General features: G+C 45.4%; 1 protein-coding gene across 7 annotated transcripts in view; it reads right to left on the bottom strand.

The window, feature by feature from the left end:
* The window catches only part of ORC4 (origin recognition complex subunit 4), a 119203-nt gene that overhangs the window by 18591 nt on the left and 75030 nt on the right, over positions 1-25582 (bottom strand). For all 7 annotated transcript variants that reach the window (XM_030209061.1, XM_030209063.1, XM_030209058.1 and 4 more), the window contains 5 exons: positions 22426-22511; positions 17776-17824; positions 8249-8400; positions 5444-5617; positions 5217-5303 (listed from right to left, as the gene is read on the bottom strand). In XM_030209061.1, coding sequence (XP_030064921.1) covers positions 5217-5303; positions 5444-5617; positions 8249-8400; positions 17776-17824; positions 22426-22511 — 548 coding nt within the window. The remainder of the gene's footprint in view (positions 1-5216; positions 5304-5443; positions 5618-8248; positions 8401-17775; positions 17825-22425; positions 22512-25582) is intronic.

The raw sequence follows: 25582 nt of genomic DNA, 5'->3' as shown, positions 1-25582 counted from the left end.
GGAATTATCCTGACCTAGATGTCTCAATTTTGATTTGTACATCCTTTCTAAAATGCCACTCTTCAAGGGTAGGTTTCAAAGGCAGAACCTTCTTCCTTAGGTGAGGACAATATCTTGGATAAAAGTAGTGTGGCTGCTGTGTTAGTCCAGTTTAAAGGGCAATAAAAATAAAACAAGGAAATATAGGATAACAAATGTATTAGTCCAAAAAAAAAAATCATATTTTTCTTTATTTCTGTTAATTTCCTTTATAAAGTGGATTAATCCACACAACTTTATGATTCAAGGATCGATAAATGTTTTAAAGTTTTCACAAAACAAGTAGATACCACCTACTTCTTTAGGCAGCAATATCTTGTAAACTAGTGTAATGAGTTCTTCATTCAAGCAATACATCTGGCTTGAAATTGTTACGCGTGATGAATCCAACCATGGTTTAAACTGCAAATAACTGTTGTTGAATGGAGATTTTTGGCCTATATTCAAATGAAGGCATTATAAAAAAAAAAATAAATTCAGAAAAAATGCAAAAGGAAGCAAATGAAGATAATCAAGAAAAACAATTAGCTAAACCATTTTGGTTACTCAGATTTTTTGGGGGTGATTTTATAACAGGGTGCTGAGGAAAGTAAGGAAGATGGGCACAACACGTGTGTATTTTACAACGGCCACACTATTTCTATTCCTAAGTACTTATACAACTTAATTGCTAGAACAGAAATTAAGTACTATTTTGCTCCTCTTGATCAAAGACCACAAAAATTATGTTCATATGGATTAAGGTCATATGACTACATAAAGATGCGATGAAAACGTACTTATTATTAACAGTGTGTGGAATCACCAGGGAATATGGGATATCTTATGTTTTAATGTTCAAGTTGTTTTAATATAACCAATAGAAGATATTTTTGATAATTTAAAGTTAATGTATGGGCCAATATGCCTTTATAAAATAGCTACCAGGAAGGTCCTGCACAAGTAACACCTGCTACAAAAGAGATAATACCTTTGTGGATATATTTGCTAATAAGAACTTGTGTAAATGCATGTGCTTGTAACACACATTTAAGTGTCAATCCCATTCCAACTTTGCATGTTCTGCCCCCCTCCCCCCCCCCCGGCAAGAACACCTTCATGTATATGGAATAATTAGATCTTACCTGCTACTTTTCTTTCCTTTACTTGCATAAGTCCAGAACTTGTGGGTTTGTGTCAATCTACCAGCAGACGGAGATAGAGAATAGAGAATTGTGTTGTGTTTTAATAGAACTCTTTGTAGCTGTGAGAAATTAGTATTAGATAAAGCAGTGGAAAATTGTTGCTGTACGAATGCAACATAATGCAAAAACATTTGCTCAACAAGAGAAAAATGAAGTTAGCAAAAATAAAAACTCTGCTTTAATGATATGAAGAAAAATAAGGGCAGGTAACTGGACTCATCTAGTGTGACTAAAGGAAAGAAAATTAGCAAGTAGCATCTAATTTCTCTTTGTCAGGTGCACCAGAAGTCTAGAACTTGTGGTTTATAGAAACTTAGTCTACAACATGGGAGAGGGAACAGTTGTCCCTGTTATGAGCACTAAAGTTCTACAGGTAGCTTCCTCCCTAGATGCCATATCCAAGCAACAGTGCTTTGCTAAAGTATATAGGTAGGACCACGCTGCTGCTTTACAGGTATCTGAATGAGACACTGCAGTACACTCCACCCAAAAGCTACCCCTCATTGATTTGGACTCTCACAGCTGTAGGCAATTAACCAACGAGCAATGGTACCTTTAGACAATGCCTCGCCTTCCTTGGGTCTTACCAACAAAGACAAAATCTGACCTACAAGAATATATTGGTGAGACTTCAAAGTAAAGCATGAGAGTTCTTTTGACATCTAGCAGGCATGAGGAGGAAAACAGACCAAAAGGAAGTAAGACTCAAATTTATAACTTCCTTTGATTATTTCCAGTGGTCTGATGTTATCTAGGCCCACTCCTGGAGGAAGCCAGTAAGATGTATGTAAAAAGAAGGAGTTGAGATGTCACAAAGGCAGTGGTCGATGTTAGTGCACACCCAGAATGGCTGCTGAACCTGCAGCTTCTATGGGAGGACTGCAAGGTGGCTTAGTGAGACGTGAAGGCAAAATGTGGATCTAAAATGGCTGACACCATGGACTGTGAGGAACCACGAGTTAGGTTATGAAATTCAGTAGATACTGTCTTTGGTGTTTTCCTGCTTAACATGCACGGCTGTAACCAGGATGGGGGCAAATAGCTGTAAGGCAGACAAGTAACTGCCTGCCCAACCCAAATAGCGTGCAAGCTCATGTTTCCATGAGCAGCCCAGCTAGTCCAGCTGATTGCAACGAGGAGATGTCCATCCCAGTCAAATTTTCTTTCCAAAACTACCTTCCTCTGAATTTAAACCAACAATGACCAGTATTGGGAAGAGGGGCCAAAGGCGTGGAAGGACTTCCCATAAATAATTCCAGCAGGCCTCTGAATTTGGACCCTAAAATTCCAGGACTTCTTCAAAAAGAACTTGCAGAGGATAAACTGCACAACCTGTTTGAGATTGCTTTCTCTGCCACTCTGTACGGGAGCTGCCAAAAAGCAACAAGACCTTAACTTGACCTAACACAAGACTTCTTGATCTGGAGCAACTACACAACTGCCTGGAATGAGACTAAGGAAAAAAAAGAAAGATTGTTAAAATGGACTCAAAACTTTCTACCATGGTGGGGTCTGAATGCTGTGCTTCCCTCTAAATATAGCTTTACATAAGAATACTGCCACCTAGGGGTCCAACAACCATCCTATATAATAATTCTCACCTCCAACAGGATGTGCTTGGGACCGTGCCTGCCGGAAGTGGTCTGCTAGGCAGGCATGCTCTGACCTCATTGACATCAGTGACAGACAATTTGGCAAAGCAAAACAATCTGAGTGCTGGCCATTAGGACACAGGGTAGATAGGAGAGTTTTAAAAGACTGAAGGAAACGAAAGTGTTAAACTGGAGAAGGGGGGGGGGGGGGGGAAGTTGTGAATGACTGAAAGACATGCAAATTTGGGACAGGAAAACAATCTCAATGCTGGCCATTAGCACACAGGGTACATAGGAGAGTTTTAAAAGACTGAAGGAACCAAAAGTGTTCGGGGGGGGGGGGGGGCAAGTTCTGAATGAATGAAAGAAATGAAAATTTACGAGAGGAACACAATCTGAATGCCGGGCATTTGTACACAGGGTAGATAGGACACTTTTTTTAAAAAATGAAGTACGTGAAAGTATTACATCTTGGGGGAGGGGTGAGGAGGAAAGCGGTGGGGTATCCGGATACTGGGCGTTAGGGCCACGGGGGTACATAGACTTTTGAAAGCCTTAAGGAACCCAAAGTGTGGGAAGGAGGAGGAAAAGGAGGGGAGGGAACGGGGTGAGGGGCATTAGGAACAGGGGAGGGGGCCCTGTCACACACACTGTCACACAGACAGTCTCACTCTGTCACACACCCGCACATTCGCTCTGGCTCTCTCTCTCAAACATACACACTCCCAGGAAAACCTTGCTAGCGCCCGTTTCATTCGTTCCAGGAACGGGCCTTTTTTTACTAGTATTCTTATATTCTGTTTCTGGTGAAGATGATAACACAGACTTGGCCACTTTAAAGATAGAATCAGGAATCACAGCCTGAGGAGATCCCATCTCCAGCTTGGACAAAAAAAAAAAAGTATCAGGAACACTTGAGGGGAAAGGGAAGGGGAGGCCTATGACCACCCAGGAATATAGGAGCTTCCTACAGATTATTATCTCATGATCCAGCTGAGAGCTACCCAGAGATCAAGTCTTAAGAAAATAAGGGTCACCAGTTTCACTCTCCCAGACGTCCTCACTGAGGCATTATCCCTTTCTGTGGAACCAATCTCCTTCTTTTTTTGCCCCTATCAGTAAAATGATCTAGAATCCATAACATTGCCAAAGGCAATCTGTGGTTCCTTCCATGCAGGTACACAGATTAGTGCTAGAAATGGCTCAAAGCATGTGTGGGCTCAGCTGGCAGAAAAGGCTGGTGCTTCAACCTAGCCACTCTAAAAGAAGCGCTGCTGCCGGTCTGAACACTGGGCCTCCACAATACAAGCTCCCTCAGGGCTTCCTGATTAAAAAAAAAAAAAAAGTCAGAGTGTGGATGCCAACTCCCACCTGATTCTAGCACTGTAGCCTAGAACAACACTGCAGAGTTTGAAGCTCTGTTTTGAGGTGAGGAAATAACTTCCCATGCAATTAGTTAAACCCCTTCCAGAGGAAAGGAGAAAAAACTGTGATGAACAAAGGGGGGGGGGGGGGGGGGGGGGGTAGGGGAGAAGAACAAAGATTCTTCAGAGTATTATCCATGTCCAGTTTCAATTTTATGCTTTTTATTTTAAAAAACACCCTCAGGTGAGGTATCCACTCTGCTCAACTGATGCCTGGTTCTCCAACTGGGTCAGGAGCTGCCTTAGACAAATAATTCAGGAGCTGCACAGACCAACTGTCACTATCCACTAGAGACAGAGAAATACTCAGTGCACAGAAATTCCAACCTCTCAGGGCAAATCCAGCTTTTACTGCCGAAAGAACCCCACCTCTTTCAGTCATTGATCTTCTGTCAGCAAGTGTTCTCTTTAAAAGAGAAGGCAGAAAAAGAATGTCTTGGGGGAGGGGCAACTGACACGACCAGGCATAATCCCAAAGGACCAATTATACTGCCGTATCAACAGCCCTTCCCCATAGAAGTTTGCTAGTCCTACCCACTAACTTTTGATAAACTAGTCCCCAACTAGTTCAAGAAGTTAAAACCCAAATCAGGAGCTGCACAGTGACCAATGTATCACCTACTGGAGAGAGAATACCAACTCAGTGTAGAGAGCTCTTTTAAGGTACAGCACAATCCTGTAACTCCATCTGTTGGTAGATGAACGCAAAACCCCAGGTTTTGGACTCATTTGGTGCACATGACAAGGAATGCACAAAAGTTATAGCATATATTTTCTGGCACAAATCCTGAGCAATTTTATAAAACCCAACTGAAGCTGTAGAAAGCTGTTCTACATACAGTTGCTTATAGAATTACTTTATGTGAGCTAGATACTTCTTGTTTAGTAAGGATAGAATAAGTTAGCCAGTTCCACAGAACTTCGGGAGAAGGGAAAGGGAAAAGGCTGGCTGAAGTTAAATAAAACCTTTTACAAACCAACAACATTTGGAGAGATCGCACATCTTTGGAACGGCTGAAGTGTTTTTCTAGCACATCTTCTACTGTCCTGCTTTCCAAGAGAGCCTAAAATATAGATAAGTATTGTTATAAGAACCAGATTGATAGAACTTGCAGAACATATTTCCAGCATGATGCCATTAAGAAATACAATTAAAAGGAGCATTTCAGCCAGCTAACTACAAGCAAATTAGGGTGAAATGTACCTGAATATTACTATTCCACTTCTCAGCAAAGCACACATCTGGAAATCCTGCAGGTAGAAGCAACTGTTCTTCAAATTTTTTTAGATACTGCTGGAAGTTAAATGAGTTCAGCAGATGGATCTGCCTGTGAGAAAAACGTGACTTCACTCGCTTTTCCAACAACTCTAGAGCATCCTAAAAATGTAAAATACTGAAAATGATTATCACTTCCATTTCATCAACTGCATGATTAAACTAAATAAACATACATAATAAAGCTGTATAACAGTACGATTCATATCTTTGTACAGCAACTTTGCTGTAAGTTTCTCTTTACCCTTCAAATTACTGACTTCTTGAAAAATAAAATCCCACTACCCGTGCAAAAACTTCCTTCTCTCAAGGAATATATGGGCGCTAAATGCTAGAGATGCCCATATATTCCTATGGGCGTCTATCGCATTTAGCACGTTCTAATCATTAGTGTGTACTAAAAACACTAGTGCGCCTTTGTAAAAGACCCCCTCATTGTTTTGCCTTGAATGTTTCTGCACTTCGCAAAAAGTGGAAAGCTAGCTCTTGAATAGACTGATTGTCTGATTGTTACATTTGTACCCCGCGCTTTCCCACTCATGGCAGGCTCAATGCGGCTTACATGGGGCAATGGAGGGTTAAGTGACTTGCCCAGAATCACAAGGAGCTGCCTGTTCCAGGAATCGAACTCAGTTCCTCAGTTCTCCAGGACCAAAGTCCACCACCCTAACCACTAGGCCACTCCTCCACTCCACTTCATGAAAGACTACCGAGTGGAAATGCACAAAAGAAAAACAAAATGAAGGAATGACCAATTAAAGAGAGATATAGAGAGAAAGAGGATAAAAGAATGAAATTAAAATGAGACCCTGGAAAAGAAATTAGATGAAGATGAGACAAGAAATGTCAAAGGGAGAGGTTGGACCAGATGGTAAAGGTAGAACATTTTATTTTCAATTAGGTGACTGGAATGTGCAACCCTTCTAACTTTATATTTTACACAGTACAGAAGGAAATACATTTCTGTTTCTCCAGTGTGACATTACATTCAGAAGTCTCAGAGTTCCTACTTGTGGTTAGCGGTTGGCTATTCTGTATGACACTCCTGTCTGTATTCTGCAGGAGTAATAGAAGTGAGGTATTCTACAAGTGTGTAGTTTCTGTGTAGGAAACTATACTGGCATTCTATAGTGCTGTCTTTTATAAATAGGGTTGCTGCTATCCAAGGCCTGAATGTCCTGCTGTATTACAACAGGTTTTCTATGTACGTCTGGTATGTATTTTTTGCAGGGTATAGTTACTGGAGGGGGTTATCTCCTCCACACCCTCCCAGTCTTAAATCCTAGCTATACCACTGCAAACTAGTGTTTAAAAAGTAAAGAGTGAATGGTTTAACTATTACTTTTAAATTAATTTGATTAACTGTTCTTTAAAGGAGCTAAAACAGAGTACAACCAAAAGCATAAATCAGACACACAAGTAGTAAAATATAAAAAACAAAATTGTCACCATTACTCAAATTTCTATATAGCTATTATACCATATGTACCTACTTGATCCTTCTACACTGAATCTCCTTATCATACCATCCCATCACCACATTAGTTCAGACTGCACAAGTCATGTGTGCTTTAGTCTTAGTTCCTTCTCTTTGTAACAGACTGCCCCTTAACATAGGCTTAGAAACATCCTTTAAAAAAAGTTTAAAATGGCTTTAAAGATCTATTATTTTGATTATGCTTTCCCTCCTGACTACCCTGCTAGCAATACCTACACCAGGGCCTGGGTCTCATCTTTGCAGTGCTTGTCTTCAAGTCTAATTTTACTACCATCCTTATCAGGGACTGTCTCTCTGTCAGGTGTTCAGCGCTGCGTGCGTCTGGTAGCGCTATACAAATGCTAATAATAATAAACCTAAACCCACTTGTAAACCCAATACTCGACGAAAATAAGATGATGTATATATATGGGAAGACCTCAGTGTCAAATCAGTCACTTTGTTGAAATAAAGTGAGCTGAGGCTCCATTCAGTCACTTTCATTCAATACAGTGACTGATATGACAACGAGGTCTTCCCATTCACATTATACTATATTTTCCTTATGTACAAAAAAGCATAACCCTCAAGGTCTTCTTTAGAAGTCAAAGCTTTATGAAGTCTCAAACGCTCACACTGCAACATTATTTTTTCTTGTTTCCATTAGACAACATCCTAGCTTAAGACTCAGTTTTTCTGAAGGTGCATGAAAATCAAACATATAAATGGCAAGTGACCGTACTCACTCGCAAATGCGCAGTAGAGACTTTCCTCTGTCCCGCCTCCGCGTCAATACGTGATGACGGGGGCGGGACAGAGAGGGAAACTGCGCGAAGGCGCAGACGTCCCTACCACTCCCCCCCCCCCCCCCCGAGGTCGCCGCCGCCCCCCTCCACCCGGCCCGATCACTCTCTTCGGTATTGAACTTGCATTGGCAAAACGCAGCACGCAGAACAGCTGAGCTCCCATCGCCCTTTCTTCCCTGCCTGTGTCCCGCCCTCGCCGACGTTACGTCACACGAGGGCGGGACACAGGCAGAGAAGGAAGGCTGATGAGAGCTCAGCTGATCTGCGTGCTGCCTGCATTTCGCCGATGTAAGTTCAATACCGAAGAGAGGGCCCGGACGGGTGCAGGGGTGGTGGCGGCCACTCAGAGGGGGGGGGGGGGGGGGGGGGGGGTCCTTGCAAAAACCCCATACTAGCCCGTTTTAACGGGCTCAACAGCTAGTTTAAAATAAATTAGTTTATGTATATTACCAGTCTACATGAAAGTCCTATTACAACAACAGGAGTCTGTGCTGATTGGGAGATGTCAAAAAGGTTATAGAGCAGGGTCTGGTTCTTGTGATGAGCAAAAAGATCAAATTCATCCAATATGAATAACACTGGACAGCTGCTTGTCCGGTCACCTTAAAAAAAAAAAAAAAAAAAAAAAAAAAAATATAAATATATATATATATAAACTTTTTATTAAAAACACAACTTTAAAAGCTTCCAAGCTCAACTTGGCGCCTCATGTGTAGAGTTCAAGAATGCATAGTACAAGCATAAAGGATCCATACATACTAAAAAAAAAAAAAAAAAGTGACACACAATCTACATCTGTAACTAAAAACTAGAATACTGGGATATAAAGGAACATGCGTTTCTGATATTGCTAGATTTATCATCAAGGGCATACGATGTGGTAGGCTATGTGATTCTGCTAGATAGGTCTAAGCCAGGGGTTCTCAACCCATTCCTCAGGACACATGTAGTCAGGTTTTTGGGATATCCACAATGAATGTGCAGGAGAAGATTTGCATAGAATGGAGGTAGTGCATGCAAATTTATTTCATGCATATTAATTGTGGGTATCCTGAAAACCTGACTAGTTAGGTGTGTCCCAAAGAAATAAAAAGAATATGCTCACTTTTGTATGATCTGTGCGTAGGTGTTCCCAGGGGAGTAGAAGCTGAATCAGAGCTGTATGTACATGCTTATTTATAAAATATACATGTAGAATACACAAATATTTACACCTTTTTGGAGCAAGTGTAAATTTGTGCATTGGCATTTATGCACTATTGGGGCTGCTGCTTTATAAAACAGGCTTCACTGGGCACCTTTTCAGATTTTTCACATAAAGCATCTTGTTATAAAGATCAAGCTCTTAATGAGTGAGTTTACAAGATCTATTTTTGTAGCATTTCATATTTCATTTAGTGTGTACTAGAGTTACCAGACAGCAAACCTCTTCCATATGAAAGAACACCTCTTAGTGGAATCTTTCCTGGAAGCCAGCAAGACTCGGGAGACACCCTCCGAAAGATCTGAGGCAAATTCTAGGCTCTCAACATCCAGATCGTGAGAGCCAGAGACTGGAGGTTGGGATGTAGAAGCGACCACTCGTTCTGTGATGAGGATCAGAAAGCACTCCAATCTCCATGATTCTTCGGAGGACAATTCCAGAAGAGGAGGGAACCAAATCTGATGCAGCCAGTAGGGTGAAATCAGAATCATAGTTCCATGCTCTTGCTTGAATTTCAACAAAAGTTTTTCCCACTAGAGGTGTGGCAGGATACACATATAGAAAGCCTGTCCTCAATGAAGAAGGAAAGCATCTGACGCTAGTTTGTCGTGGGGCTGAAGCCTGGAACAGAACTGAGGGTCCTTGTGGTTCAGATGAAGTGGCAAAAAGATCCACCAAGGGGATGCCCCATGCTCAGATCTTTCAGATTATGCCCATGTTTAGAGACCACTCATGAAGTTGCATTATCCTGCTCAGTCTGTCGGCCAGGCTGTTTACGCGCCTGCCAGATAAGTGGCCTGGAGAAACATGTGCCGGCGTGCCCAAAGCCATATCTGGACAGGTTCCTGACAGAGGGCGAGATCCGGTGCCCCCCTGCTTGTTGGTGTTAACACATCGCAACCTGATCGTCTGTTTGAATTAGAATAATTTGATTGGATAGCTGATCTCTGAAAGCCTTTAGAGCATTCCAGAGCGATTGGAGCTCCAAGAGATTGATCTGAAGATTTGTTTCCTGAAGGGACAACACCCCTTGAGTGTGAAGGCTATATACGTGACTTCCCCACCACAGGAGAGATGCATCCGTCGTCAGCACTTTTTGTGGCTGAGGAATTTGAAATTGAAGTCCCAAGGTCAGATTGGACCGAATCGTCCACTACTGAAGAGAGTGTACAAGCTCCAGGGACACTCGGATGACACTTTTCCAGACTTCCTGTGGCTTTAAACCACTGAGAAGCTAGGGTCCATTGAGCAGATCTCATGTGAGACGTGTCATGGGTGTTAACATATACTGTGGAAGCCATGTGGCCCAACAATCTCAAAAAGAACTGCTGAGCATTGCAAGTTTACGTCATCCAAGGACAGATTCTGTGTTGCAAACTGGCCCCCGTTATCTCCCTGGGAAGCTTGGTGGAGAAAAACACCCAGGGCTCCAAAAAGAATGGAATCAGACAAGGAGTTTGCATGCCCTTGATAACCATTTCATGACTATAACAAAGCCTTCTTCATGACTATGAATCTGGCTGGACATTATGTCCTTGTCTGTGATTGGTCCGCAGGTATCATCTGACGCTTGGATACCAAAGGTTTGGACTGAAGAAAGTTCAGTTGGGAAAGAATTGGAGAGTTGGAAGGAGTAAAGGAAGAAGAGAAGTCCAGAGGGAGAAACACCGGAGAACTTGCAGGTAGATAGAGAGAGACTGTTTTCCTAATACCAGTGAAATGCATGCTTGTAACCGACTCAAGGTTAGCTCAGCCACCACAAGACTCTACTGAAGACTGTGTAATCTACATTCAGAGAGATAATTCTTGGACTTATTCCTACTGAAGGAAATCACAGAATCTAAGATGCAGCTCCCTTGGGCTGAAGCATTAGAATGCTAACTTCAATTAAATAAGGGTTTTTAGGACCCAATTGTATTTATTTATTCCAGAACTCCTGGCCTTGGAGCTCCTTGCTTAGCTGCCTTCTCTGCCCTACGTTTAAAAGCTTCAGCAAAACAGGTGAAGATAAAACACTCAATTGCAAGGGTTTTATAACTCAAGAAAAGCTAGAGGAGGTGAAGGGGATAGACAAATATGAAGCCTTCTTGTGCTTTTTCTTTCCAACAATTTCTGCCTACTCACAATCTCATACAATAAAATTGTAACATATTGGTGACAGCAACATGCAAAAATACAGAAAGACAAAATATGATTTTATTTGCTCTGTAGCAGTTTTTGTCACATTAGTCCAGCTTTAAATAAAGCGAATGCTACATACCTGTAGAAGGTATTCTCCGAGGACAGCAGGCTGATTGTTCTCACTGATGGGTTGACGTCCTCGGCAGCCCCCTCCATCGGAAAGTTTACTAGCAAAGGCCTTTGCTAGTCCTCGCGCGCCCATGCGCACTGCGCATGCGCAGCCGTCTTCCCGCCCGAAACCGGCTCGAGCCGGCCAGTCCAGTATGTAGCAAGACAATACAGTTCAAGGGAAGACACAACTCCAAAGGGGAGGCGGGCGGGTTTGTGAGAACAATCAGCCTGCTGTCCTCGGAGAATACCTTCTACAGGTATGTAGCATTCGCTTTCTCCGAGGACAAGCAGGCTGCTTGTTCTCACTGATGGGGTATCCCTAGCCCCCAGGCTCACTCAAAACAACAAGCATGGTCAATTGGGCCTCGCAACGGCGAGGACATAACTGAGATTGACCTAAAAAATTTACCAACTAACTGAGAGTGCAGCCTGGAACAGAACAAACAGGGCCCTCGGGGGGTGGAGTTGGATCCTAAAGCCCAAACAGGTTCTGAAGAACTGACTGCCCGAACCGACTGTCGCGTCGGGTATCCTGCTGCAGGCAGTAATGAGATGTGAATGTGTGGACAGATGACCACGTCGCAGCTTTGCAAATTTCTTCAATAGAGGCTGACTTCAAGTGGGCTACCGACGCAGCCATGGCTCTAACATTATGAGCCGTGACATGACCCTCAAGAGCCAGCCCCGCCTGGGCGTAAGTGAAGGAAATGCAATCTGCTAGCCAATTGGATATGGTGCGTTTCCCTACAGCCACTCCCCTCCTATTGGGATCAAAAGAAACAAACAATTGGGCGGACTGTCTGTGGGGCTGTGTCCGCTCCAGATAGAAGGCCAATGCTCTCTTGCAGTCCAATGTGTGCAGCTGACGTTCAGCAGGGCAGGAATGAGGACGGGGAAAGAATGTTGGCAAGACAATTGACTGGTTCAGATGGAACTCCGACACGACCTTTGGCAAGAACTTAGGGTGAGTGCGGAGGACTACTCTGTTATGATGAAATTTGGTGTAAGGGGCCTGGGCTACCAGGGCCTGAAGCTCACTGACTCTACGAGCTGAAGTAACTGCCACCAAGAAAATGACCTTCCAGGTCAAGTACTTCAGATGGCAGGAATTCAGTGGCTCAAAAGGAGGTTTCATCAGCTGGGTGAGAACGACATTGAGATCCCATGACACTGTAGGAGGCTTGACAGGGGGCTTTGACAACAGCAAGCCTCTCATGAAGCGAACAACTAAAGGCTGTCCTGAGATCGGCTTACCTTCCACACTGGTAATGGTATGCACTGATTGCACTAAGGATGAACCCTTACAGAGTTAGTCTTGAGACCAGACTCAGACAAGTGCAGAAGGTATTCAAGCAGGGTCTGTGTAGGACAAGAGCGAGGATCTAGGGCCTTGCTGTCACACCAGACGGCAAACCTCCTCCAATGAAAGAAGTAACTTCTCTTAGTGGAGTCTTTCCTGGAAGCAAGCAAGATGCGGGAGACACCCTCTGACAGACCCAAAGAGGCAAAGTCTACACCCTCAACATCCAGGCCGTGAGAGCCAGAGACTGGAGGTTGGGATGCAGAAGAGCCCCTTCGTCCTGCGTGATGAGGGTCGGAAAACACTCCAATCTCCATGGTTCTGCGGAGGATAACTCCAGAAGAAGAGGGAACCAGATCTGACGCGGCCAAAAAGGAGCAATCAGAATCATGGTGCCTCGGTCTTGCTTGAGTTTCAACAAAGTCTTCCCCACCAGAGGAATGGGAGGATAAGCATACAGCAGGCCCTCCCCCCAATCCAGGAGGAAGGCATCCGATGCCAGTCTGCCGTGGGCCTGAAGCCTGGAACAGAACTGAGGGACTTTGTGGTTGGCTCGAGATGCAAAGAGATCCACCAAGGGGGTGCCCCACTCTTGGAAGATCTGACGCACCACTCGGGAATTGAGCGACCACTCGTGAGGTTGCATAATCCTGCTCAATCTGTCGGCCAGACTGTTGTTTACGCCTGCCAGATATGTGGCTTGGAGCACCATGCCGTTCCGGCGAGCCCAGAGCCACATGCTGACGGCTTCCTGACACAGGGGGCGAGATCCGGTGCCCCCCTGCTTGTTGACATAGTACATGGCAACCTGGTTGTCTGTCTGAATTTGGATAATTTGGTGGGACAGCCGATCTCTGAAAGCCTTCAGAGCGTTCCAGATCGCTCGCAACTCCAGGAGATTGATCTGTAGACCGCGTTCCTGGAGGGACCAGCTTCCTTGAGTGTGAAGCCCATCGACATGAGCTCCCCATCCCAGGAGAGACGCATCCGTTGTCAGCACTTTTTGTGGCTGAGGAATTTGGAAGGGACGTCCCAGAGTCAAATTGGACCAAACCGTCCACCAGTACAGGGATTCGAGAAAACTCGTCTTCTAGATCCCCAGCAGCCTGGAACCACTGAGAAGCTAGGGTCCATTGAGCAGATCTCATGTGAAGGCGGGCCATGGGAGTCACATGAACTGTGGAGGCCATGTGGCCCAGCAATCTCAACATCTGCCGAGCTGTGATCTGCTGGGACGCTCGCACCCGCGAGACGAGGGACAACAAGTTGTTGGCTCTCGCCTCTGGGAGATAGGCACGAGCCGTCCGAGAATCCAGCAGAGCTCCTATGAATTCGAGTTTCTGCACTGGTAGAAGATGGGACTTTGGGTAATTTATCACAAACCCTAGTAGCTCCAGGAGGCGAATAGTCATCTGCATGGACTGCAGGGCTCCTGCCTCGGATGTGTTCTTCACCAGCCAATCGTCGAGATATGGGAACACGTGCACCCCCAGCCTGCGAAGCGCCGCTGCTACCACAGCTAGGCACTTTGTGAACACCCTGGGCGCAGAGGCGAGCCCAAAGGGTAGCACACAGTACTGGAAGTGGCGTGCGCCCAACTGAAATCGCAGATACCTGTGAGCTGGCAGTATCGGGATGTGAGTGTAGGCATCCTTCAAGTCCAGAGAGCATAGCCAATCGTTTTGCTGAATCATGGGGAGAAGGGTGCCCAGGGAAAGCATCCTGAACTTTTCTTTTACGAGATATTTGTTCAGGGCCCTTAGGTCTAGGATGGGACGCATCCCCCCTGTTTTCTTTTCCACAAGGAAGTACCTGGAATAGAATCCCAGCCCTTCTTGCCCGGATGGCACGGGCTCGACCGCATTGGCGCTGAGAAGGGCGGAGAGTTCCTCTGCAAGTACCTGCTTGTGCTGGAAGCTGTAGGACTGAGCTCCCGGAGGACAATTTGGAGGTTTTGAGGCCAAATTGAGGGTGTATCCTTGCCGGACTATTTGCAGAACCCACTGATCGGAGGTTATGAGAGGCCACCTTTGGTGAAAAGCTTTCAACCTCCCTCCGACTGGCAGGTTGCCCGGCACTGACACTTGGATGTCGGCTATGCTCTGCTGGAGCCAGTCAAAAGCTCGCCCCTTGCTTTTGCTGGGGAGCCGCGGGGCCTTGCTGAGGCGCACGCTGCTGACGAGAGCGAGCGCGCTGGGGCTTAGCCTGGGCCGCAGGCTGTCGGGAAGGAGGATTGTACCTACGCTTACCAGAAGTATAGGGAACAGTCTTCCTTCCCCCGAAAAATTGTCTACCTGTAGAGGTAGAAGCTGAAGGCTGCCGGCGGGAGAACTTGTCGAATGCGGTGTCCCGCTGGTGGAGAGACTCTACCACCTGCTCGACTTTTTCCCCAAAAATGTTGTCCGCACAGCAAGGCGAGTCCGCAATCCGCTGCTGGAGTCTATTCTCCAGGTCGGCGGCACGCAGCCATGAGAGCCTGCGCATCACCACACCCTGAGCAGCGGCCCTGGACGCAACATCAAAAGTGTCATAAACTCCTCTGGCCAGGAATTTTCTGCACGCCTTCAGCTGCCTGACCACCTCCTGAAAAGGCTTGGCTTGCTCAGGGGGAAGAGCATCAACCAAGCCCGCCAACTGCCGCACATTGTTCCGCATGTGTATGCTCGTGTAGAGCTGGTAAGACTGGATTTTGGCCACGAGCATAGAAGAATGGTAGGCCTTCCTCCCAAAGGAGTCTAAGGTTCTAGGGTCTTTGCCCGGGGGCGCCGAAGCATGCTCCCTAGAACTCTTAGCCTTCTTTAGGGCCAGATCCACAACTCCAGAGTCATGAGGCAACTGAGTGCGCATCAGCTCTGGGTTCCCATGGATCCGGTACTGGGACTCGATCTTCTTGGGAATGTGGGGATTAGTTAGTGGCTTGGTCCAGTTCGCAAGCAATGTCTTTTTCAGGACATGGTGCAAGGGAACAGTGGACGCTTCCTTAGGTGGAGAAGGATAGTCCAGGAGCTCAAACATTTCAGCCCTGGGCTCGTCCTCCACAACCACCGGGAAGGGGATGGCCGTAGACATCTCCCGGACAAAGGAAGCAAAAGACAGACTCTCGGGAGGAGAAAGCTGTCTTTCAGGAGAGGGGGTGGGATCAGACGGAAGACCCTCAGACTCCTCGTCAGAGAAATATCTGGGATCTTCCTCTTCCTCCCACGAGGCCTCACCCTCGGTGTCAGACACAAGTTCACGAACCTGTGTCTGCAACCTCGCCCTGCTCGACTCGGTGGAACCCCGTCCACGGTGGGGGCGTCGAGAGGTAGATTCCCTCGCCCGCATCGGCGAAGCTCCCTCCGCCGATGTAGTCGGGGAGCCTTCCTGGGAGGTGGCCGCGGTCGGCACCGCACGCGGTACCGACGTCGGGGACCTCAACCTGGGCGATGGGCCAGCCGGCGCCGCGCTCGACGGTACCGGAGGCGCAAGCACCGCCGGTACCGGAGGGGTAGGGCGCAACAGCTCTCCCAGAATCTCTGGGAGAACGGCCCGGAGGCTCTCGTTTAGAGTGGCTGCAGAAAAAGGCTGAGAGGTCGATGCAGGCGTCGACGTCAGAACCTGTTCCGGGCGAGGAGGCTGTTCCGGGCTGTCCAGAGTGGAGCGCATCGACACCTCCTGAACAGAGGGTGAGCGGTCCTCTCGGTGCCGATGCCTACTGGGTGCCGAATCCCTCGGCGACCCAGAGCTCTCGGTGCCGACATGGGGAGGAGACCGGTGTCGATGCTTCTTCGACTTCTTCCGAAGCATGTCACCGGAGCTCCCCGGCACCGACGAGGAGGACGTAGAATCCATCCGTCGCTTCCTCGGGGCCGAGACCGAAGAGGGTCGATCCCGGGGGGGCTGTACCGCAGGAGCCCTCAGGGTAGGAGGAGACCCACCCGAAGGCTCACCGCCACCAGCAGGGGAATGGACAGCCCTCACCTGCACTCCTGACGATGCACCTCCGTCCGACGACATCAGCAGATGAAGTCTCGGTACCACCGACGTCGATGCAGTCGCCCGATGCCTCGGCGCCGATGCAGAGGTCCGATGCCTCGATGCAGTCGATGGAGCGGCAGCCAAGGGAGAAGGTCCGGACGCTGACGACGTCGATGCACTCGATGCCTCCGGTGCCGATGCCGACGAAAAGCCCGAGAACAAAACGTTCCACTGGGCTAGTCTCGCTACCTGAGTCTGCCTTTGTAACAGGGAACACAGACTGCAGTTCTGAGGGCGGTGCTGGGCCCCTAGACACTGAAGACACGCAGAGTGCCTATCAGTGAGCGAGATTACCCGGGCGCACTGGGTGCACTTCTTGAAGCCGCTGGAAGGCTTCGATGTCATGGGCGGAAAAATCACGCCAGCGAAATCAAAAGCCGAAATGGCGAAAATTGAAGCACCAAAATTTAGAGGGAGAAAAAATCTCGACCGAGGCCAAAAAAGGCCTACCCCGACAACGAAAGAAAACTTACGGGGCAAAAAACTGAAGAATACGGGAAGGGCAGAAAACCCGAAAGGGTCTTCCGGAACACTTCCGGAGCGCTTCCCGAACTTTTTTGTGAAAAGTTGAAGAGAAAAACACGTCGAAAAGGACGCGCGAGGTCGACTCTCTGGGGCACGAATGGTGTAACACAACCGTACCGAGCGCGGACGAAAGAAGACTGGCCGGCTCGAGCCGGTTTCGGGCGGGAAGACGGCTGCGCATGCGCAGTGCGCATGGGCGCGCGAGGACTAGCAAAGGCCTTTGCTAGTAAACTTTCCGATGGAGGGGGCTGCCGAGGACGTCAACCCATCAGTGAGAACAAGCAGCCTGCTTGTCCTCGGAGAATAATGCTAGCAATGAATTGCTGTAACATCAGAATATTTTGCTGGTGTATTTCCAAATAAACTCATATTTCCTCCAACAGTAATACATACTGTTGCCACACCTAAGTGTATCTCCTTTAAACCTACTGGGTGGTAAGAGGCTCAATATCGCTGATCCTTCTCTTAACTTGGAAACTTTCATTCAACACGCTAGAACTGTTCTGCCAACCTCTATTTCATGGATGCCATAAATATATTGGGAAATTTTATGCTGAGCCAATGCTTGAGCAAAAAGCAGTGTTTGATTACATACATTCAGGGTAAGAATGAAACGTCAGTTTCGTGCAAGATAGTTACCTTTTTTTAGGGCCTCAAGAAGAAATGTAAGATTTTCTGCAAAGCTTCCCTAAAAGAAGAAAATCTTAATAAAATGTGCATTTTATCTTTTAAAAAGATTAAAAATTCTTTTCTGTAACTGCTAAAGAAACATTATTCAAATAGAATGCAACTTGCTTTAAAAGCGTGCCATCATTTTAAAAGTTTTAAGGCCAGTGTCAAACTAGATATGGAATGAATGTGCATCAGGCCATAATTCAATGCAAAAAAAATGGCTCTTTGGATTTACAAATTCAAATCTATTTCACAACTAAATCTCTTACACACTGCAGACAGAAAACTTGAATTAATCCCTAAACCCCCCCCCCCCCCCCGGTTTACTAAGCCACGAGGCAATGCAGACACAGCCTATTAAAAGTGAATGGACTGTGTTGGTGCTAGCGCGACTTAGTAAACAGGAGGGCAAGCAAATTTGGTCCCCATGAAAGGTGCCAGATTGACACCACTGGAATCTGAAATCCTCTCATTTGTGGACATAGTACAGCACACATTAATCTAAGCATTTCTGTTATGCCCTATTACTATGCTCCAAAGAGAAAGTAAGTATTTATTTATATTTTTAAGTTTCTGATATACCACCTGCAAGCCCAAAGCTATCAAAGTGGTGTACATTTTGGTACAGTAGGTATTATACTGTTAACTAGAAGGATAATTATATTGGTATATGGAATACTATAGTAAATCTATTTTTAAAAAAGTTATAATGGTGACAAAAGACAGCCGGCCTGGTTGAAAAGTGAGGTGAAGGAAGCTATTAGGGCTAAAAGAAACGCCTTCAGAAAATGGAAGAAGGAACCGTCTGAAAATAACAAGAAGCAGCATAAGGAGTGTCAAAGCAAATGCAAGGCGCAGATAAAGAAGGCCAAGAGGGATTACGAAAAAAAGATAGCATTAGGGGCAAAAAAAAACATAGCAAAAATGTTTTTTCGGTATATTAAAAGCAGGAAGTCGGCAAAAGAATCGGTTGGGCCGCTGGATGACCGAGGGGTAAAAGGGGCTATTAAGGAAGATAAAGACGTAGCGGAGAGATTGAATGAATTCTTTGCTTCGGTCTTCACCGAGGAAGACTTGGGTGGGATACCTGTGTCGGAAATGGTATTTCAAGCAGACGAGTCGGAGAAACTTACTGACTTCACGGACGTAATGGGGCAGTTCAGCAAACTGAATAGTAGCAAATCTCCTGGACCGGATGGTATTCATCCTAGAGTACTGATAGAACTGAAAAATGAGCTTGTGGAGCTACTGTTAGTGATATGCAATTTATCCTTAAAATCGAGCGTGTTACTGGAAGATTGGAGGGTGGCCAATGTAACGCCCATTTTTAAAAAAGGTTCCAGGGGAGATCCGGGAAATTATAGACCGGTGAGTCTGACGTCGGTGCCAGGGAAAATGGTAGAGGCTATTATCAAAAACAAAATTATTGAGCACATCCAAGGACATGGATTACTGAGACCAAGTCAGCACAGCTTTTGTGTGGGGAAATCTTGCCTGACCAGTTTACTTCAATTCTTTGAAGGAGTAAACATGTGGACAAAAGGGAGCCGGTTGATATCCTTTATCTGGATTTTCAAAAGGCGTTTGACAAGGTACCTCATGAAAGGCTAGAGAGGAAATTGGAGGTCATGGGATAGGAGAAAATGTCCTATTGTGGATTAAAAACTGGTTGAAGGATAGGAAACAGAGTGGGGTTAAATGGACAGTATTCACAATGGAGAAGGGTAGCTAGTGGGGTTCCTCAGGGGTCTGTGCTAGGACCGCTGCTTTTTAACATATTTATAAATGATTTAGAGATGGGAGTAACTAGCGAGGTAATTAAATTTGCTGATGACACAAAGTTATTCAAAGTCGTTAACTCGCGACAGGACTGTGAAAAATTACAGAAGGACCTTACGAGATTGGGAGACTGGGCGGCTAAATGGCAGATGACGTTTAATATGAGCAAGTGCAAGGTGATGCATGTGGGAAAAAAGAACCCAAATTATAGCTACATCATGCAAGGTTCCATGTTAGAAGTTACGGACCAAGAAAGGGATCGGGGTGTCGTCGTCGATAATACACTGAAACCTTCTGCTCAGTGTGCTGCTGCGGCTAGGAAAGCAAATAGAATGTTGGGTATTAGGAAAGGTATGGAAAACAGGTGTGAGGATGTTATAATGCCGTTGTATCACTCCATGGTGTGACCGCACCTTGAGTATTGTGTTCCAATTCTGGTCGCCGCATCTCAAGAAAGATATAGTAGAATTGGAAAAGGTGCAGTGAAGGAAGACTAAAATGATAGCGGGGATGGGACGACTTCCCTATGAAGAAAGACTAAGGAGGCTAGGGCTTTTCAGTTTGGAGAAGAGACGGCTGAGGGGAGACATGATAGAGGCATATAAAATAATGAGTGGAGTGGAACAGGTGGATGAAGCGTCTGTTCACGCTTTCCAAAAATACTAGGAGGACTAGGGGGCATGCGATGAGACTACAATGTAGTAAATTTAAAACAAACTGTAGAAATGTTTTCTTCACCCAACACATAATTAAACTCTGGAATTCGTTGCCGGAGAACGTAGTGAAGGTGGGTTAGCTTGGCAGAGTTTAAAAAGGGGTTAGACGGTTTCCTAAAGGACAAGTCCATAAACCGCTACTAAATGGACTTGGGAAAATTCCACAATTCCAGGAATAACATGTATAGAATGTTTGTACGTTTGGGAAGCTTGCCAGGTGCCCTTGGCTTGGATTGGCCGCTGTCGTGGACAGGATGCTGGGCTCGATGGACCCTTGGTCTTTTCCCAGTGTGGCATTACTTATGTACTTAATCTTCCTTTCTCACAATTCTTGTGTTACAAGAGGATCTGCTCAGAAGAGAAAATTTTCGCCAACAAGCAAGAACATTAATAAAACGACTTGTAGACAGAGGCTATCCTAAGAATATTGTCAAAAGGGCGAACCAGAGGGCAAAATTTAATAACAGGTATCTATTGTTACAACCTTATGTAAAGGCTAATGAAGATAGAAGTACACACCTATGTTCTAAAGCACACTACACAGGCAAGGAATGTGGCACAGATGATTAGAAGTCATTGGAATATAGTACAAACATTGCCACTTTTTTCTGAGTCTACGTTACGATTTGCATACAGCAGGGGTAACGACCTTAAAGAGTTACTCTGCCCGTCGGTACTTAGAAATGAACCTTTGGAACCCACGATCTTTGAGGGACATAGAAAATGCAATCATTGCCAGATGTGTTCCCTTTTGAGAGAAACTTCAGTACTTACAGATCCCTCCACTGGAAGGGAATTCACGTTGTTTATTAATACCTCTTGTAGTTCGGACTGTGTGGTCTACTGCATTATATGCCCTTGTGAGAAGCTATATATTGGACAAACCTCTCGCCAGTTATATGCAAGATTGGTAGAACATAAAAGTGTGATTAAGACAAAGAAAATCACTGCGCTGAATTTCAGCATGGCTTTGAAACACCACGATGCCTTGTCCTACAACAAATGAACACTAGGCAGAGAGGGGTGGATCACCGTCGATTACTCCTGCGTAAGGAACAATGGATCTTTTGCCTGGGCACCTTAACACCAGCAGGGCTGAATGGGAAAATAAAATGGAGTCATTTTTTGGAAAAAGTGTCATGTCAGTAAAGTATTATCCACTAAGGTAAGACAAAAAGTGTTAGACATAACTGCAATTGTACGGGGAGCCATTGAACACCGTCTATTGGTCTATAGCTGTCTGTTCGTCTGTCCAATTTAGATTGTAAGCTCTGTTGAGCAGGGACTGTCTTTTCATGTTAATTTGTACAGCGCTGCGTAAGTCTATAGAAATGTTTAATAGTAGTAGTAGTAGCTCCTTGACAGCGTGTGACATCACCAAACATTAAAAAAAAAAAATCACCATTTTCCAAGAAGCTGCCCTTCTTTACCGTGAACTAAGTAAATGCACAAATTAATTATTTATCTGACTGGTATAAGTAGAACTGGTCCTATTGATGTCTCTCTCTTCTACTAGTTGATATTGACTGATGGTTCTGACGCAGCCCTCCACTGTCACTGAACAGTTTGAACAATCTGAGTGAAGAAGAGTGACTTCACAGCCTAAGCTAAGTGAACATTTATATAAATATTTAATGTCTAGTTAAAACGGGCTGTCCACCAAAAAGGAGGGACACCTATTTTGTAGGGGGGAGGGGGGAGGTAAGGGATCACTACCAAATTAGTGCACGATAACAGCCACGCTGATAGGTGGAAGAATGCTCACTCTCGGCCCTCCAGCCACACCGACTCCCCCCCAAAACTTATTAGTGCATGCCACTTCGGAACTTACCATAGCACGCCTGAGTGCATACCTCAGTAAGCCATTTAAGCTCTGGTAAGCACGTGTTAGCGCTTACTGCAGCTTAGTAAAAGGGCCCCTTAAATTTTTAGAAAGTAAACGGACTAAACTATCAATTCAATATTGTCAAATGTGCCAATAAATAAATGCAAATTATTCCAAACTTTATCAGCAATCAAAAAGTCATCTTTTTCAAGACTGCAGAAGAGCAGTCCCCCCCCTCCACTTCTCAACATACATTAGTTTTGAGACAAAATATTAGACAGCTACAGAGATACTTACAAAAACTTTATCACCAACAACATTTTCTAGCTGTAGTTGTCTTGTGATTTCCTTGAGAGCTATTTTGTCATTTGTTTGTAGAAGTCCTGCATCAGCAGAAAACAAATGAAGGAAAACCTCCTAAAAATCTATACCAAGCCATAACTTCCTGGTTGTCATTTGAAAATGATTTCACATAGGCAGAGTACAAGATAATTGTGATTGGGCAATGCTGCATTCTGCCAACCTCTTCACATTCAAATTTAAAGCCCAACTGGATGATTAATGAATATTTTTTATTATCTCAATTGAAAAAAAAACCCCCTACAAATGTATATCCCTATAAAATTGAGGCAATGTCCCCAAGAGAGAAAAGAGGGAAATATGAGATTTATAAATACACATTTCAAAAGCATTAATGTTGTTTATAGAACAAGCATTTTTCAGTCAAAAGGACTTAAAAAAAAAAAAAAGGTGTTGATACAAGGTTTACAAAGAAGAGGTTTGGAAATGACATGAAAAAGCAAAGTTACTTACCTGTAGCAGGTATTCTCAGAGGACAGCAGGGCTTTCTATTCTTCTATCACCTTCTCCCACTACTCCAACCAGAGTTACACCTAATCACACTGACCACCCTTCAACATCTTCAGTCCTTCTATGACTGTTCTCTTGTGCTTGACTGCTTAAATATTTTAAATGCTTTACTTTTTGTCTATTAGATTGTAAGCTCTTTGAGCAGGGACTGTCTTTCTTCTGTGTTTGTACAGCGCTGCGTACACTTTGTAGCGCTTTAGAAATGTTAAATAGTAGTAGTAGTAGTAGTAGTATACTCTTGCCGACCCGTGTTGCCTGGTCTGGGACTTATGAATACTGTAAGTAGAGCTTTGTGGAGCGTAAGAGATGCTCCACCACACATGCATGAGTGCCTTCCGGCCCGCCGCGAGAGCACAGTCTCCTCAGTTTTATACTACAGCAAAAAAGTAAAAATAAGAAAGGAGAACTCCAAGGGGAGGTGGGAGGGATTGTGAGAACATAAGTCCCGCTGTACTCAGAGAATACCTGCTACAGGTAAGTAACTTTGTTTTCTCCGAGGACGGGCAGGGTGTTAATTCTCACAAGTGGTGAGTCCCTAGCATCCAGGTTCACGAAAAATAACAAATATTGTTCAACTGGACCTTGCAATGGAGAGGACATAATGCAGAGTAACCTAAAACTATACACAATCTGAATGAGAGTGCAGCCTGGAACAGAATAAAAATGGGCCTAGTAGGGTGAAATTGGATTCTAGACCCCGACAGATTCTGCAATATTTTTTTTTTTGTTACATTTGTACCCCGCGCTTTCCCACTCATGGCAGGCTCAATGCGGCTTACATGGGGCAATGGAGGGTTAAGTGACTTGCCTAGAGTCACAAGGAGCTGCCTGTGCCGGGAATCGAACTCAGTTCCTCAGTTCCCCAGGACCAAAGTCCACCACCCTAACCACTAGGCCACCTCCGTTATTGACTGCCTGAACAGACTGTTGTGTCGGGTATCCTGCTCAAGGCCGTAGTGCGATGTGAGCGTGATGTGAATGTGTGGACTGAAGACCATGTCACATCCTTGCTAATTTCTTCAATGGCGGTTAAGCTCAAGTGGGCTACTGACGCAGCCATGGTTCTGACATTGTGAGCCATGACATGACCCTCTAGGGCCAGCCCAGCCTAGGCATAAATGAAGGAAATGCAATCTGCCAGCCAATTAGAGATTGTGCGTTTCCCGATGGCAACCCCCATCCTGTTGGGATAAAAAGAAATAAAAAGTAGAGGGTGGTAGTGCGGAAGGTTATTAGAGCTCCTCGCTGTTATTAGTGTTTTCTATTTGTAAATTTATACACAACAGTTACACAGCATATTGTTCCTTTTTATACTTGAATAAAAAGATTTAAATATAAAATCATAATTGTTCGAGGTTTCTGCAGATGAGGACAGAGCCCATGGGGACGGGACGGGAACGAAGACAGAACCTACGGAGATAGGGACAAACTTTGTCCCCGTGTCATTCTGTATGGCAAACCTCTTCCATTTGAAAGAACAGCACCTCTTAGTGGAGTCTTTCCTGGAAGCCAGAAAGACCCAGGAGACACCCTCCAAAAGACCCAAGGAGGCGAATTCTAGGCTCTCAACATCCAAGCTGTGAGAGCTAGATACTGGAGACTGGGATGTAGAAGAGACCCCTCGTTCTGTATGATGTGGGTCAGAAAACACGCCAATTTCCATGGTTCTTCGAAGGATAACTCCAGAAGTAGAGGGAACCATATCTGCCATGGCCAGTATGGCGTGATCAGAATCATGGTTCTGTGATCTTGCCTGAGTTTCAACAAAGTTCTCCCCAAAAAAGATATGGGAGGATACGTATACAGAAGACTGTCCTCCAATTGAGAAGGAAGGCATCAGATGCTAGTCTGTCGTGGGCCTGAAGCCTGGAATAGAATTGAGGGACCTTGTGGTTGATTTGAGTGGCAAAGAGATCCACTGAGGGGGTGCCCCATGTTCGGAAGATCTTGCGGGCAATGCCCATATTGAGAGACCACTTGTATGGTTGCATTATCCTGCTCAGTCTATCAGCCAGCTATTGTTTTTGCACACCAGATAGGTGGCTTGAAGGAACATGCCATGTTGGCAAGCCCAATGCCACATATGGACAGACTCCTGACAAAGAGGGCGAGACCCGATGCTCCCCTTGCGGAAACAGGAAATGAGCGCAGGACCAGAGCAGAGAAAGAGAGAAGGGCCGAGTCTGCACGCCTTTTACCGCTGCTGACGGCCGCCATAATCCTGACTTGGTAAGTGAAGATGACTTCTAAAATTCGGAGGGAGGGGTGCTGGAACTGGAAGGGGGGGGGGATCTTGGAACTGGGAGGGAGGAAGACGGACAAGCCTGGACCTCGGAGGGAGGGGGAAGGACGACCCTGGAACTTGGAGGGAGGGGCCCATGGCACACACTCTCTCTCTGACAGACACACTCGCACCCAGTCTCTCTCACTCTCTGTCACACACACACACACACTCTCAAACATACACACTCCAAAGAAAACCTTGCTAGTGCCTGTTTCATTTGTGTCAGAAACGGGCCTTTTTTACTAGTATATATATATAAAAAAAAATTTCTTAGAAAAAAATGGAGAAATACAATTAAGT

Source organism: Microcaecilia unicolor, chromosome 7 (genome assembly GCF_901765095.1).
Source record: "Microcaecilia unicolor chromosome 7, aMicUni1.1, whole genome shotgun sequence".
Lineage (NCBI taxonomy): Eukaryota > Metazoa > Chordata > Amphibia > Gymnophiona > Siphonopidae > Microcaecilia > Microcaecilia unicolor.
The sequence above is the reverse complement of the archived record's forward strand: the minus strand, read 5'-3'. Positions and strand labels throughout refer to the sequence as shown.